This window comes from Protopterus annectens, chromosome 5.part0 (genome assembly GCF_019279795.1).
Source record: "Protopterus annectens isolate FY-2018-M chromosome 5.part0, PAN1.0, whole genome shotgun sequence".
NCBI lineage: Eukaryota > Metazoa > Chordata > Ceratodontiformes > Protopteridae > Protopterus > Protopterus annectens.
In genome coordinates, this window is record NC_056735.1 from 905,751,631 (window position 1) to 905,765,113 (window position 13,483).

A 13,483-nucleotide genomic window follows, 5' to 3' on the forward strand; every position below is an offset into this window, starting at 1 on the left:
TGGCTGTATAAAGCATCCCTAGGTTTTGATGAGTTTTTCTTATGCAATTTTGTATATGCAGGTTGAATTTAAAATGATCATCCACTGTCATCCTAATAATTTTCTATGAAAGTGACTTCAGTGATTGTATTATCAAAGGAAAAGGACTTTAAATGTTTTTTTCATGGAGGAGGAATTTAGGGGAAAAAGTAGTAGTTTTTTTTTTTTGGGGGGGGGGGGTTGAGCATGTGTTGTGAGTTACAAAGCCATGTTTCAGTTGCTGTTAAAGCTTCCTGAGTATTTTTTGGAGGTGTGCCATATTGTCAGATGTGAAAATGAATGTGGGATCATCTGCATACTACAATAGGCAGGTATGGTAGTGTGAATGTTTGGAGGGTGTTTGTGAGAATATTAAAGAGGAGGGGACCAAGGGTTGAGCGTTGTGGAACATTGGTGGTGACTGTGAGGTATTAGAGTGCCATTTTACTGACTGACACCTATTGGAGAGGTAGCTTTTGAACTATAGAAGGGTGGACTGAAAGAGACTTAATGAGGGCATTTGAAATTGAAATTTTCTGGAACAAACTGTGTCAAAGGCTTTAGACAAGTCTAGAAATAGAGCAGATTAGTTTGCCATTATCTCTAGCTTTACTGACAGTATCTATATAGGTTAGAAGTGCAATATTAGTACTATAGGAAGGAAAGAAGCCATGTTGTGTGGAGGATGGGAGCTCTTCTTGCAGGACATGCAGTGTTTAGCATTAACTGCTAAGTTAATGAAGTTGCTAGTTTGGTTGTTATGTTTTTAATTTTAATTTCTGTTCAGATTTTTACTACCTTGATGAACTATGCCAGCCTCTCTTAATCGCACCCCCAACACACCTTTTGGAATAATGTATATTTGTAGGTTCACAGGTGGGTACTAAGCTAGAATACATATTGCTATCAAGTTTTGGTATCCTCCTTGTCAGAGTAAGTAGAGGCTGGGAGATGAAACATTTACAAGCGGAAGCCTGGGAGATTAACAATTTATAGCCTGCCAGTGTGCATTAGAGACATATGTGCCAAACCAGAAATGAATATTCTACTCCCATCTATAGTGGATATAAAAAGTTTACACACCCATATTAAAATGCCAGTTTTTTGTGATATAAAAAACTGAGATCACAATAAATAATTTCAAAGCTTTTCCCACCTTTATTGTGACCTATAACCTGTATACGTCAACTGAAAAACAAATCTTTTAGGGGAAAAAAATATAGAAAATAAAAAATGTACAGTATGCTGGTTGCATAAGTGTGCACACCCTTAAACTAATACTTTGTTTTGTGTCCACACCCTTAAACTAATACTTTGTTGAAACATCTTCTGATTTAATTGCAGCATTCAGTCTTCTTAGATACACACCTGCCATCAATTAAAGAGACTCTGATTAACCCCAAAATAAAGTTCAGCTGTCCTAGGACTTTCCTGACTTTTACTCAGTTGCTTGCTACAGCAAAAGCCGTGGTTCGCAGAGAGCTCACAAAGCATCAAAGGGATCTCATTGTTGAAAGGTATCAGTCAGGAGAAGGGTACAAAAAATTTCCACAGCATTGGATATCTCATGGAACACAGTGAAGACAGTCATCAAAAAGTGAAGAAAGTATGGGACAACAGTGATGTTGCAAAGAACTGGATGTCCCTCAAAAATTGATGAAAGGACAAGATGAAATTTGGTCAGGAAGGCTGCCGAGAGCTACAGCAACACTGAAGGAGCTGCAGGTATTTCTAGCAAGTACTGGTTGTGTACTGCATGTGATAACAATCTCCCATATTCTTCATATGCCTGGATTATGGGGTAGGATTGCAAGACGTAAACCTTTTCTTACACAGAAAAACATCCAAGCCCAGCCAAAATTTGCAAAACATTACATCGTCTTCGAAAAGCATGTGGGAAAATGTGTTATGGTCTGATGAGACCAAGGTTGAACTTTTTGGCAACAATTCCAAAAGGTACGTTTGGCACAAAAACAACACTTCGCATCACCAAAAAAACACCATCTCCACAGTGAAGCATGGTGGTGGCAGTATCATGATCTGAGGGTGTTTTTCTTCAGCAGGAACTAGGGCTTTAGTCAAGGAAGAGGGAATTATGAACAGTTCCAAATACCAGTCACTTTTGGCCCAAAACCTTCAGGCATCTGCTAGAAAGCTGAAGATGAAGAGGAATTTCAACTTTCAGCACGACAATGCCCTAAGCATACATCCAAAGCAACAAAAGAATAGCTTTATCAGAAGAAAATTAAAGTTTTGGAATGGCCCAGCCAGAGCCCAGACATAAATCCAATAGAAAATCTGTTAGGTGACCTGAAGAGGGCTGTGCACAAGAGATGCCCTCCCAATTTGACAGATTTGGAACGCTTTTGCAAGGAAGAGTGGGCAAATATTGCCAAGTCAGGATGTGCCATGCTGATAGACTCCTACCCAAGAAGACTGAATGTTGTAATTAAATCAAAAGGTGCTTCAACAAAGTATTATTTTAAGAGTGTGCACAGACAACAAAGTATTAGTTTAAGGGTGTGCACACTTATGCAAACAGCATATTGTAAGTTTTTTATTTTTTATATTTTTCCCTTAACAGATTTGCTTGTTTTTCACTTGAATTGTACAGGTTATAGGTCACATTAAAGTTGGGAAAAATTTGGAAATTATTTATTGTGGTCTCATTTTTTTATATCACAAAAACCTGGCATTTTAAAAGGAGTGTGTAAACTTTTTATATCCACTGTAATTGTCCAAGTTATGCTTGAATTAGGTTAGGGAAGAACTCCTCTTCACATGGATAGGGAGCCTGTTCCAGAGATGGGATGGTCTTAGATACATACTTCTCTCTTTATGTGCATAAATATTAGCCATCATTTTTTTTAATGTATTGGTACACGCAGAGCTCTCAGCCAATCAGGGTAAAATCTGAACAGAATCAGGCCACATAGCTCTCAACCTTCCATTTCAAAAATGTGGAACACTGCCTCTCATATAGTGGAACAAATAGGCAAAATTGGAATGATTACTAGCAGCTTATTAACAAATTCAACTAGGAATGTCATGGCATGATTTAAATGTGATATTTTGCACGTATAAAAGGTTTTTAATGAATGAATATGATTCAGTATAATTTACCATAGATATTTTAAAAAATTCCTATCAATACATGTGAGACACACCTTTTCATTGTGGAACAATGTTGAACATGGAGGTTTTAAGACTCAATGAGGAACATTCCTCATAATGAGGTACACTTGAGAAGTTTGGACCAGGGACAAATGCCCAAATAGTCAGGGAAATTAGTGACTTTTAAAATATTAGTTCTATTAACCTGAGTCACGGACAGAATCACAGAATGTGAATTGCTATACATTTTCAGAAGTAGAAGGAGTCTATAACTTTAATTATTGTCGTTATTTATCAAGTGATATGCACCACCTTTTTTACACAAGTCACTAATTTTAGGTGGGATTAGTAGGGACAGAGATGAAATTTGAGTCAAAATCATAGCCGGCGTTAGGCACCCACAAAACCAGCGGCTGCAGGTAGCCCCCGAATATTTCCCTGCTAATGAGGGTCCCTTGCAGCAGCTGCGGGTTTCTCCATCTCCTCAGTTTGTTCCTTCACACCTCTTGGATGTCTGCACAGCTAGTTATTGTCACCGGGCGATCGCAAATTTTTTTTCGCTTTTTTTTTTCTCTTTTTTTGATTGATTTGTAAGCTGCACTCAATCAGGTCTGCTTCAGTAAAGCAAGGGATCTGATTGGCTGCAGCCCCCATGGAAGTAAGTTGTTCCCCCCCCCCCCGACAGTGAAGTGAGAAAACAGGACCTGATTGGTCCTTGGAAATCACACAGTTTTCTAGATAGTTTTGTTTCTCGACTGGCTTAAACACATCACTAGCTGTTTCAGCAAACAGGAACCCACAACCTATTTTCTCTTCCATAGGGTACCTTTACATTATGCATACATTTAGCTGCCTATTTTGAATTTTTCTATATTGCAACACCTGGACAAGGACATGAACACTACTAAGTCACTACATATTCCGTCTGTTCATGAAATGAAGAAGAGAAAGCTCTTAATGCATCTCTCCTTTTTAAAGCACTTTGATATGTAATTAATTAATTAGTTATTAATTAATTTATTTATTTATTTGCATCTGCAGCTTTGAGGGACTTTAGCTGGTATGGCAAAAAAGGTGGATTTGGATTGTTGCCATACTTTGGATCCTATTAGTGAGTGGAGTAGATATTAAACTATTCCAGGGCTGTGGGAGACAGGCAAATGACTGTTAGTTAGCGGTAGTTTGGAGTGAGAGACTGTATAGAAATCCATGATGAGACTGGGAGAGGAGGAGGTTGTTTGAAAAACTGGTTAGTACTTGAAAGTAGATGTATTTCTCAAGGATCTTAGGCAAAGGTGAGAGTATGGCAAAGGGTCTGAAGTTAAAGAAATCAGTAGAGGGGGGACACTTGAGCATACGTGGCAATGTCCACACATGTACCTACCCTTAATGAGTGGCATAAACTTCCTTTCTCTTATATAATTGAAAAATTATATCGAGCTGCTCTGCTTACTGCTTGCTTGCTGTGGGATGGATTTGAAGTCTTCTTAAGACACACAGTCTTGCTGTGCTGTTTACTGCTGAATCAGAGACACATCATGACTCCATCTGTAGTCTGTTTAAAGCACCAAGCCTTTCAAACTGCACACTGATAAAGAAATATATTTTGCAGCTATAAGCACAGTTACAGATAACTTATTTTATAACAAACCACACGTAGTCTGTCAGATTTGTAGCATATATTTACAAAGTTTTCCTTCATTACAGATATGAATGATGACTTCTACAAAATACCTCTCTCTGACCTTCTCTCACATAACTGAATTACTACAATAGCTATATACAGAGCTAGTCACGCACACAAGAGATTCTTATTTCCTCCTGGTATATTTTTCTGGCCTTCTATGGGAAGTCGCATAATGTCTGTTTTTAGACTTTTCTATTGTCCTTTTGTGATTTAAGCACTCTTGCTGATGTGAGGATGCCATTCTGAAAGGAAACATCTGTATAAGCTGTTCCTACTGGAAAAACATCACGTATTGCTGAATTTATAAAAAAGGATGTCTGTTAATAGATATTTGTTCTACAAACATGAGAAAATCATGTAATGCTTGTTTTCCAGTATTGCTTTCTTAGGCATTTTCTGATGCTGTGAAGAGAAGCCTATCTGTTATACATATAGTATGAATGCACATTGTAAACTCTATACATATATTCAAGCAAACTTTTTCTTTCAGCATATTTACAACAGAATTAATTTCAGCTTTATATTCATAATATCTAACAATAATGATGGCTGACTAAATTATCACTTGTAGCTTTTGCATTCCTAAACATAAGCATAATGTTCCAACCTATAGCCTTTTGAGTACTTCATATAATTTAATATATTAATGTATTTATTTATGCATTCCTTTGATACACAAACATTTAAAATAAAAGCACTGATGAACCCTGCCTTTGTCTGGTTAATCTCTATGTTCTGCAGCCTTCCTTTCCAGTACTGTTGTCCTTTCTAAAAGTAATACATTATTAAAGTTTGATCAAATTCGTTGTCTCTGAACTGGCCCTTTCAATAAATATATTTTCATATCACTCAGACTTTTGTGTACCTCTTTTCCTGCCATGTCTGCCAGAGCCTTTTCATGAAACATGTTTTCATATCACATAGATCTTTTTTCCTAAATGCATTTTTACTGCCATGCTTGCAGAGTATCAAACGTCCCCCTCTCATACTAACTCATTTCTTTCATGTACTACAGTTTTCTCTTTGGGGCAAGACCAGACTTTGGGGGAAAGAGACATCATATAGACACCAGATGTCCATGTATTTGCTGGTATCCCAGCAATGATATTTTTGGTTTGGCCTTAACCAGGTCTCTAGTGTCTGTTGTGTGCACCCACATCATTGTAGAGGCATCCTGTACATCCCCTCTTTCTGCATACTGCAAAATATAACCATTAATGGCTACTTTCATTGGCTTAGGATCAGCAAGTAGACTTTCCTCAATCCTGTAGCCACTGGTAAAATACAAGCCTCCTCCTCCATGACAGCATGTTGGTCTGAATGGGTCTGCCATCCCCTTTCCTCAGATGGGTGTGTCAGCAAATGCCGCTAATTCCCATCTTCTCCTGGTCAGCTTTTCCAGTACCCAAGATTGCTCTAAAGATTGGCTAGTAGAAGAAAAATCATCAGAACCTCAGAAATCGGGATTTGGGAATATTTTGAGTCATATGCTTGGAAGATGACTGGTTTTAAATAATAAAGGATTATAGTCTTCTTTCTGTTTAGTTTAGCTTCCAGCTCATCACTTTCTATAATGCTGACATGTATATGTCTAATTTATGAAGACTTTTTTCACTTATTGGTGCTTAAAAAGGAAATCAATATAACGTGTGTGGTGTCCCAGTTCTGTCCTGCTGTAGTGTGCTTTTGTCATATGTGGGTCTCTGTTCAGTCTTGCTGTAGTTTTGTCCTGGTCTTGTGTCTATGTCCTGTGTATGGGAGACTGTGTGGGTGTTCAGTCTTGCTGTAGTGCTGTCTTTATCATGTGTGTGTCTGTCCTGCATGCAAGAGTCTGTGTAGCTGTCTGTCTTGTCTGTTCAGTCTTGCTGTAATGCTGTCTTTATCTTGTGTGGATGTCTGTCCTGTGTGGAGGAGCCTGTGTGGGTGTCAAAGACAGCCCTACAACAACATTGAACATTATCATGTGTGGGTGTCTGTTCTGTGTGCAAGAGTCTGTGTAGCTGTCTGTCTCGTGTCCCTCAGTCCAATGTGGAGTCTGTGTGGGTGTCTCTTTTTAGCCTTGCTGTATTACTGTCTGTCTTGTGTGTCTGTGCTGTGCGTGGGAGTCAGTGTGGGTGTCTGTGTACTTCTGTGGACTGTATACCCTGATGCAGTACAGAGACTTGTTGTAATGTAACAAAATGACTACTAAATGTCAGTCAGTCATTAAGTCAGTTATAGCTCTCAATCTCTTAGCACAAAAACATCTGGACAAAGCCAAAGATAATGAGGGAACAGCCTCAAAAATTGGGACAAATTTTAAATATTGCTTAGAAACTTAAAAAGTTGCTAGAATAAGAGGTAATCTCCAAGTGTAGTACCTTGCAGGATGCGCAGTAGCAAAACCCGCCCCAAACACGCCTCCAGCCCCATGGAGGCAGCAGCAGTATGATTATTCAACAGTTTGCGGACTGGAATTTAATTAATATTCAGCATCTGTACCGAAAGCAACCCAAATGACATTAATGTAATGTTGTATTAGGGACATAAAACTTCATTCAGTACCAAAAAGGAGATGCTTTATTAGGGACATAAAACTAAAATGCCTGCAGTAAATCACATTTCTGTCAGTCAATCGGGCAGAGTTCACACCATTTCTCTAAATGATATTATTACATTTTAACGGCTTTAAGGGCATGTGCTTGCAAGGAAGTGGAGGGGTGTGGGGAGCACACCGCACCACGAGGGGGTGCAGGGGGGCTTGCCCCCCTGAAAAAGGAGAAAAAGTAAGAATTTCTCATAGGATGGAGTTTGTTGTGATACTGATATTTAGCAGTTTACACAAAGTGACATGCAAATTTGCATGCCTGTCAATCTTCTTCCCGGATATCCCCGCCCATTTAGCGTGCCAAGCAATGACGGGATGTCCAAAGCTGCACAGAACTAACTGCGAGGTACTACACTTGTAGATTACCGACTAAAAGGCATGTTACTATGCATTTTTTGAATGATATGAAATCGGAAACTCAAATTAGTGTAATTATTTAGTGAATTCAACCCTCACTGATTTGTCACAAAAAAATCCAGAAAACTACAAATTTTGAGAAACAGACCAAAAAATGAGTCAAATCTGGACATTCTCTGAAAATCTGGGCAGTTGAAGAGTATGCAGCATGACCGACCTTAGGCATAGGCGAACTAGGTGACTGCCTAGGGTGCCATACAGGCCGGCCTTGTAAGGGCACGTTATGCATTTATTTACTTATTTTTTTAATTAATATAATGTTTGTGCTTTTCTTGGTGCTGGAACCAGAGGGCAGAGGGTGGAGGAGGGGAGGTGGGGATAGCACACTCCCACTTACAGCTGCAGGTTAGCTGGGAGGCTGAAAAAATGTTTAGTTTGTGGTGCAAGGATCTTCTCCTTTAAGGAGAAACTTGCATGTGTCACGACGCCAACGTCATCCAAATGCATTCTGCAGTTCTACGTGGAATTTAAGCCAGCACTTCAAGAGAAGAGTTAAGTCTGTGTCTCTGCGTGTGGCCATTTGGGTTATAAAGAAGGTAAGTGTATGTGTGTGCATTTATGTGTAATGTAAACTGTTTATTTCTGTATGAGACAGAATGTGTGTGGGTATGTACGTATGTGTATGGAATTTAAATTTGTTGTTCTGTTTGTATGAGATATAAAGTGTGTGTATGTTACTGTGTGAGAGTAGGTGTAGGTGTGTGTGTGTGTGTGTGTGTGTGTGTGTGTGTGTGTGTGTGTGTGTGTGTGTGTGTATGGAATTTAAACTAGCCGTTCCTTCCTTTGAGTCATTGTTGCTGTGCAAGAGAGTAGGTGTGTGTGTTGCTTTGTGAGAGTCGCTGTATGTGTGTGCTGCTGTGGCAGAACAGAGAAGGCAGGTGTGTGCATAATTTAAACTAGTAGTTTCTCTCATTTCTGTATGAGAGAGAAAAGTGTGTGTGTTTTGTATGAGAGCAGAATTAGAGTGTGTGGAATTTAAATTAGTCATTAGTTTCTGTATGAAAGAGAAGGTGTGTGTGTGTGTGTGTGTGTGTGTGTGTGTGTGTGTGTGTGTGTGTGTGTGTGTGTGTGTGTGTGTGTGTGTGTGATACCTCTCAACTTCTTAGAGCAAGAAATCTGGACTAAGCCATAAAGTGGGATAATGGCCCTAAAATAGGAAAACTTTTTAAATATTGCTCTTACAAACTTAGAAAGTTGATAGAAAGCTGATAGGTTTTGCATTAGTGCTGCAACGTCAGTCTTGAAAGATTTACCAGTAATGTGGCAAAAAAACATAACTTTATGGAAAACAGACAAAAATGAGGTCCCTCTCAAGTATCCAGATTTAGCATTATAGCTTGTCTATTTCTCATAATTTGTGGTTTTCTGGCAAATTAGGGAGGACTGAAGTCACTAAATAGCACTGCAAGCAAAACTATCCTTATTTTTTTGGCCATTGTATCCATATTATTTTAGGCTCTGTCCAGATTTTTTGCACTAAGAGGTTGAGAGCCATGCATATCTCTCAACTGTTCAGATTTTTGCCTCATATTTTTGGCCTATTCCTCATAAAAGTTATGTTTTTTCTGGCAAATCACTGAGGATTGAAATAACTAAATGCCAAACATTTGAATTTCAGCCCACATTTCCTTCAGAAAATGCATGCTGAGACAAATGCTTCTAAGTCTGTAAAAGCAATATTTTAATTTGTCCCTCTTTTTGTTGCCTTTGCCCCCCAATATTTTAGGCTTTGTCCAGCTTTCTTGTACTAAGAGATTGAGAAGTATGGAGGCATGGTATGTAATGCCTTAGTTGCCGATTATTTGGTGCATTTTAAGGGGGGATAGGGGTCTGCATTCCCGAGTGTCCTCTTTTCTATAAGATGCCTAGTTGTCGGTTTCTCAGTCATTCCCTATTGCAATATTACCAGCTTACCAGTTTTTTAATGTAAAGTAGGCAATTACTTTGTCAAGTCCAGCAGGAACTGAATTTGTAGATGCACTGAAATGTAAAGTTGTTTGCCAGTAACAACCTCTTCATTATTTACAAATCTCTTTAATGTAGAATTATTCTGATGAATTTTACTTCTGCAGAGATTGTGCTTATGATTGACACTGGTGGATTGTAATGGCATAAGTCTGAGTGGCCTTTTATGGTTACAATGTTCTGAAATGGGCAGTTTTGTTGTTATTGGGTCATGCATTTTGTTTCATTGCTTGCTGGAAAAATGTTCAAAATTACAAATTTAAAACATACTAACAACTGGTGCCGTATTATACAAGGAATATAATTTATTACAATCAGGAAGGTGAATCAAATAACACATATGGGTATTCATGGCCATAAAAATGTGTTCAAGGAGCCTGTAGTTTGAAAATAGCCCAAAGGTAAACTTAATTCTTCACTTTCCAGATGCATTTTATTTGAATGTAGGTTTTAATGCTGTTTCAATGGCAGGGAAGCTTACTGCTCATGCTAAGCCTGTTTTCATTGTAAGGCTGTACTGTTTAGCAAGTGGCTATTGGTGTTTGTGCATTTTATTTCAAAAGAAGAAAGTTTAGTGCTGCTCATACTAAGTCTGTTTTCAATGTGCAACTGTTTTATCTAATAGCACACTGTTGTAGAATCTGAAAACAGTGCTAGTAGCATAATTGCCTTTGGTGCAGAAGGCTGTGGATTCTAGTTTCACACCATATAGATGAAGTACTGACTTTGCAGAAGTGCTGATATCACAGTACCCATATGATTGCAGATTATTTGGTGTATTATAAGGAGAAATAGGGGCTCTACACTCCTGAGTGCCTCCTCCTTTGTATGAGATAACTATGAACTGGTCGGTTTCAGTCATTACTACTTCACTATTACCAGTTTACCAAATTTTTAATGTAATATAGATGATTAATTCAAGGGCAACAGGCACTGAATTTGTAGATGAAACATTGAGGTGTAAAGTTGTTTGCCAGTAGCATCCTTTTCATTAGTTACAGATTTCTTTTATTGTGGAATTATTCAGATGATATTACTTCTGTAGAGATTTTGTATCAAGTGATATTGGTGAATTGTAATGACAGACGTCTGGGTTGCCTTTTATGGTTGAAATTTTCTGAAATAGGTAGTTTTGTCATTGGTTTATACTTTGTTTCATTGCTTATTAAAATGTTTAAATCTACAAATTTAAAACACATTCTAACAAGCGGTGCTGTATTATACAAGGAATATAACTTAATGCAATCAGGAAGGTGAATAAAAGAACAAATTCATGTATGCATTGCCCTAAAATGTGTGCAAGGAGTCTAATTAGAAAACTACCCAAAGGTAAACCTAATCCTCCATTGGCCAGATGCATTTTCTATGAATGTTGGGTTTCATGCCGTTTCAATGGCAGAGAAGTTTACTGGTCATGCTAAGTCTGTTTTCATTGCGAGACTGTATCGTTTAGCAAACGGATATCTGTGTTTGTGCTATTCTAGTTTAAGCTACTGTACACGGGAGGAGAGAGGTTGCTATTCTACTTTCACTGAGCTGTAAGGCTCGCTCGCCTACCCAAAGTAAATTAAACTGTGTAGATTAACTTAAGTATGCCTTTGAAAGAAGGTACATGGGCTTCTATTTACTGAGGGCATGACTTTTACAGTAAAATATGTGAAGGAGCAACAGATAAAGGAGGTTTACTAAAAAATTCCACCTTCACTTGCAGTTTAACTATATTACAAGGTATCTTTTCTTCCTATGCATTTAAATAATTGAAGGAAATGACTGGAGTGGCTTTCTTGGAGAGTGACCTACATGTGGGTGTGGTTTATAGGGGTGTTTCATGCGTATGGTATGGGTGAGGCTTAAGGGGGTGCTGGAGTACTACTTCGCCTAGGGCGCCAGTTCAGCTAAGGTGGGCCCTTCAGTGTGTGTGCATCTCTGAGCAGCTACCTTGTTCTGGTACAGGGATTTGTCATGTAGCAAATGCTGGACAGTGTGTTGGCGCACCAGTTCTTAATGATCTGAATTTAGTAACACTATAGTGATCGTTAAATAGTGCTGGATGGGTTTGACAGGAAAGGGGGTACAACGGCAATGTGGTCACCTACACCGTGTATTCTCCTGAGTAGGGCCCCCAAATTGCTAGCACCAGACCTGGTCAAAGTCAGGGACAGTTGATTGGTATGGGTCACTTCGTTTTAATTTGTAGCGTGTGGAAAGTACGCCTTTAAGGGGGGCATACAGATATCGCGCCTGCTACTGTTTTTCCTGTCTCGGGAGGTGTAGTCGCTTTCTACACTTTTTAATTCTCCTGTTGGCTGCACCCGTTAGGGGTCGGCAGAGTGGATAAGAGGTCCGCAGAAGTAGTGGCTTTACAGTTTTATGGTTTGGAGTTGCCCGCCCGGAGCACAACGTTTCTTAGAAAGTAGCATATACACAGTCGAGTACAGATCTTAATAAAGTAGTGCACATTAACACAAATAAACGCTCTACTATCGGAGTGGTTACTATTTTAATATGTTTTTGAAGCTGCATCCTTAAATTCAATGTTTACATTGTACTGTCTGTCTATTACACCAATGTTCCGTTAACGAGTCGACATATATGTGTAGTGTTTTATCTGGTAATTATTTAAAAAACATTGTTTTACGTCTTTATGTGAGAATGTTTAAACTTCCGAGATTCCAGTAACACGTTCTACAAAATAATTGCATATACTGAAGGGACAGATTCATAACCCAGAGGCTCCCTTCACTCTGGAATAAAATCCCAGTCCAGGTTAGGCAGAGTCCTTCATTGACTCTCTTCAAGAGGAATCTTGATGAGTGGATGGGAGATCGTAGGTTTACCCCGGGTATGACTTCTGTGTCACTGTTAGACAGAAGCACAGTATACTAACCTCAAAAAAAAGGGCATAGCAAAATTAATTTAAAATGGGTGGCGAAAGCCAAACACATTCTGGCTAGGCTTATAAATGCCCTAGGGCAGATAGTTTATACTAGGCTAATATAACTGCTGTGTAAATATAAATCAGAGGTTTGGAACATCTGTTTAAATTAGTAGTGTAAGATTAAGGCTAAAAACTACGAATGTTTATTAAACACTGCATTTGTCAAAAAAAAAAAACTTGCAGTATATCATTTGCACACTTCTCTATAAAGTGCGATGTTGTTACGGAATAAGACTAAAAACAAAATAAAACAAATGCTGTTTCCAGCTGTAAGTTTGCACAGCCGCTGTAGCCAATAAAGTTATTTTCTTAACAGTCATGGCGGCGTCCAGGGTAGAAGATTGGAAATGGTTCCTGGTTTTAGCTGCTGGAGTTTCTCTCCTTAAATGCCTCCTGATACCTACGTAGTAAGGAACTAATTGGATTATTATGCTACTGTATATATCCTACAACTAGACAGTATGGTTGCCTCTTTTTTTTGCAAATGCAGACTTGATTGTGTAGAAAGGTAAAGTACGGACAGCACACGTTGTCTAAATATACGTGTTTTATCGGTACTTGGCTACCTTTAACTTACAACTAGCTGCTCCCTGGTAAACGTATTAATACATTCACGTACTGCAATCCTTAACGTTAGTGACCTCTGCTGATTGCGGAATAAATGTAAACCAGGTTAAGCTTTAGTTCCTGTACGGATTGCTGTGTATCAGACACCACATCATTGTTTCATTTCTGTTGCATATTCATGTGGCAGTGA

The 13,483-nt window shown here is 38.7% G+C and overlaps 1 protein-coding gene across 2 annotated transcripts in view; it reads left to right on the top strand.

Annotated features, from left to right (window-relative positions):
* Positions 1-13,015: 13,015 nt before the first annotated feature.
* Positions 13,016-13,483, top strand: part of ALG8 (ALG8 alpha-1,3-glucosyltransferase) — a 625,276-nt gene continuing 624,808 nt past the window's right edge. The window contains exon 1 of one of the 2 annotated variants that reach the window (XM_044072699.1): positions 13,016-13,133. In XM_044072699.1, coding sequence (XP_043928634.1) covers positions 13,045-13,133 — 89 coding nt within the window. In that variant the 5' untranslated portion in view covers positions 13,016-13,044. The remainder of the gene's footprint in view (positions 13,134-13,483) is intronic. The other variant, XM_044072700.1, reaches the window with a different exon arrangement.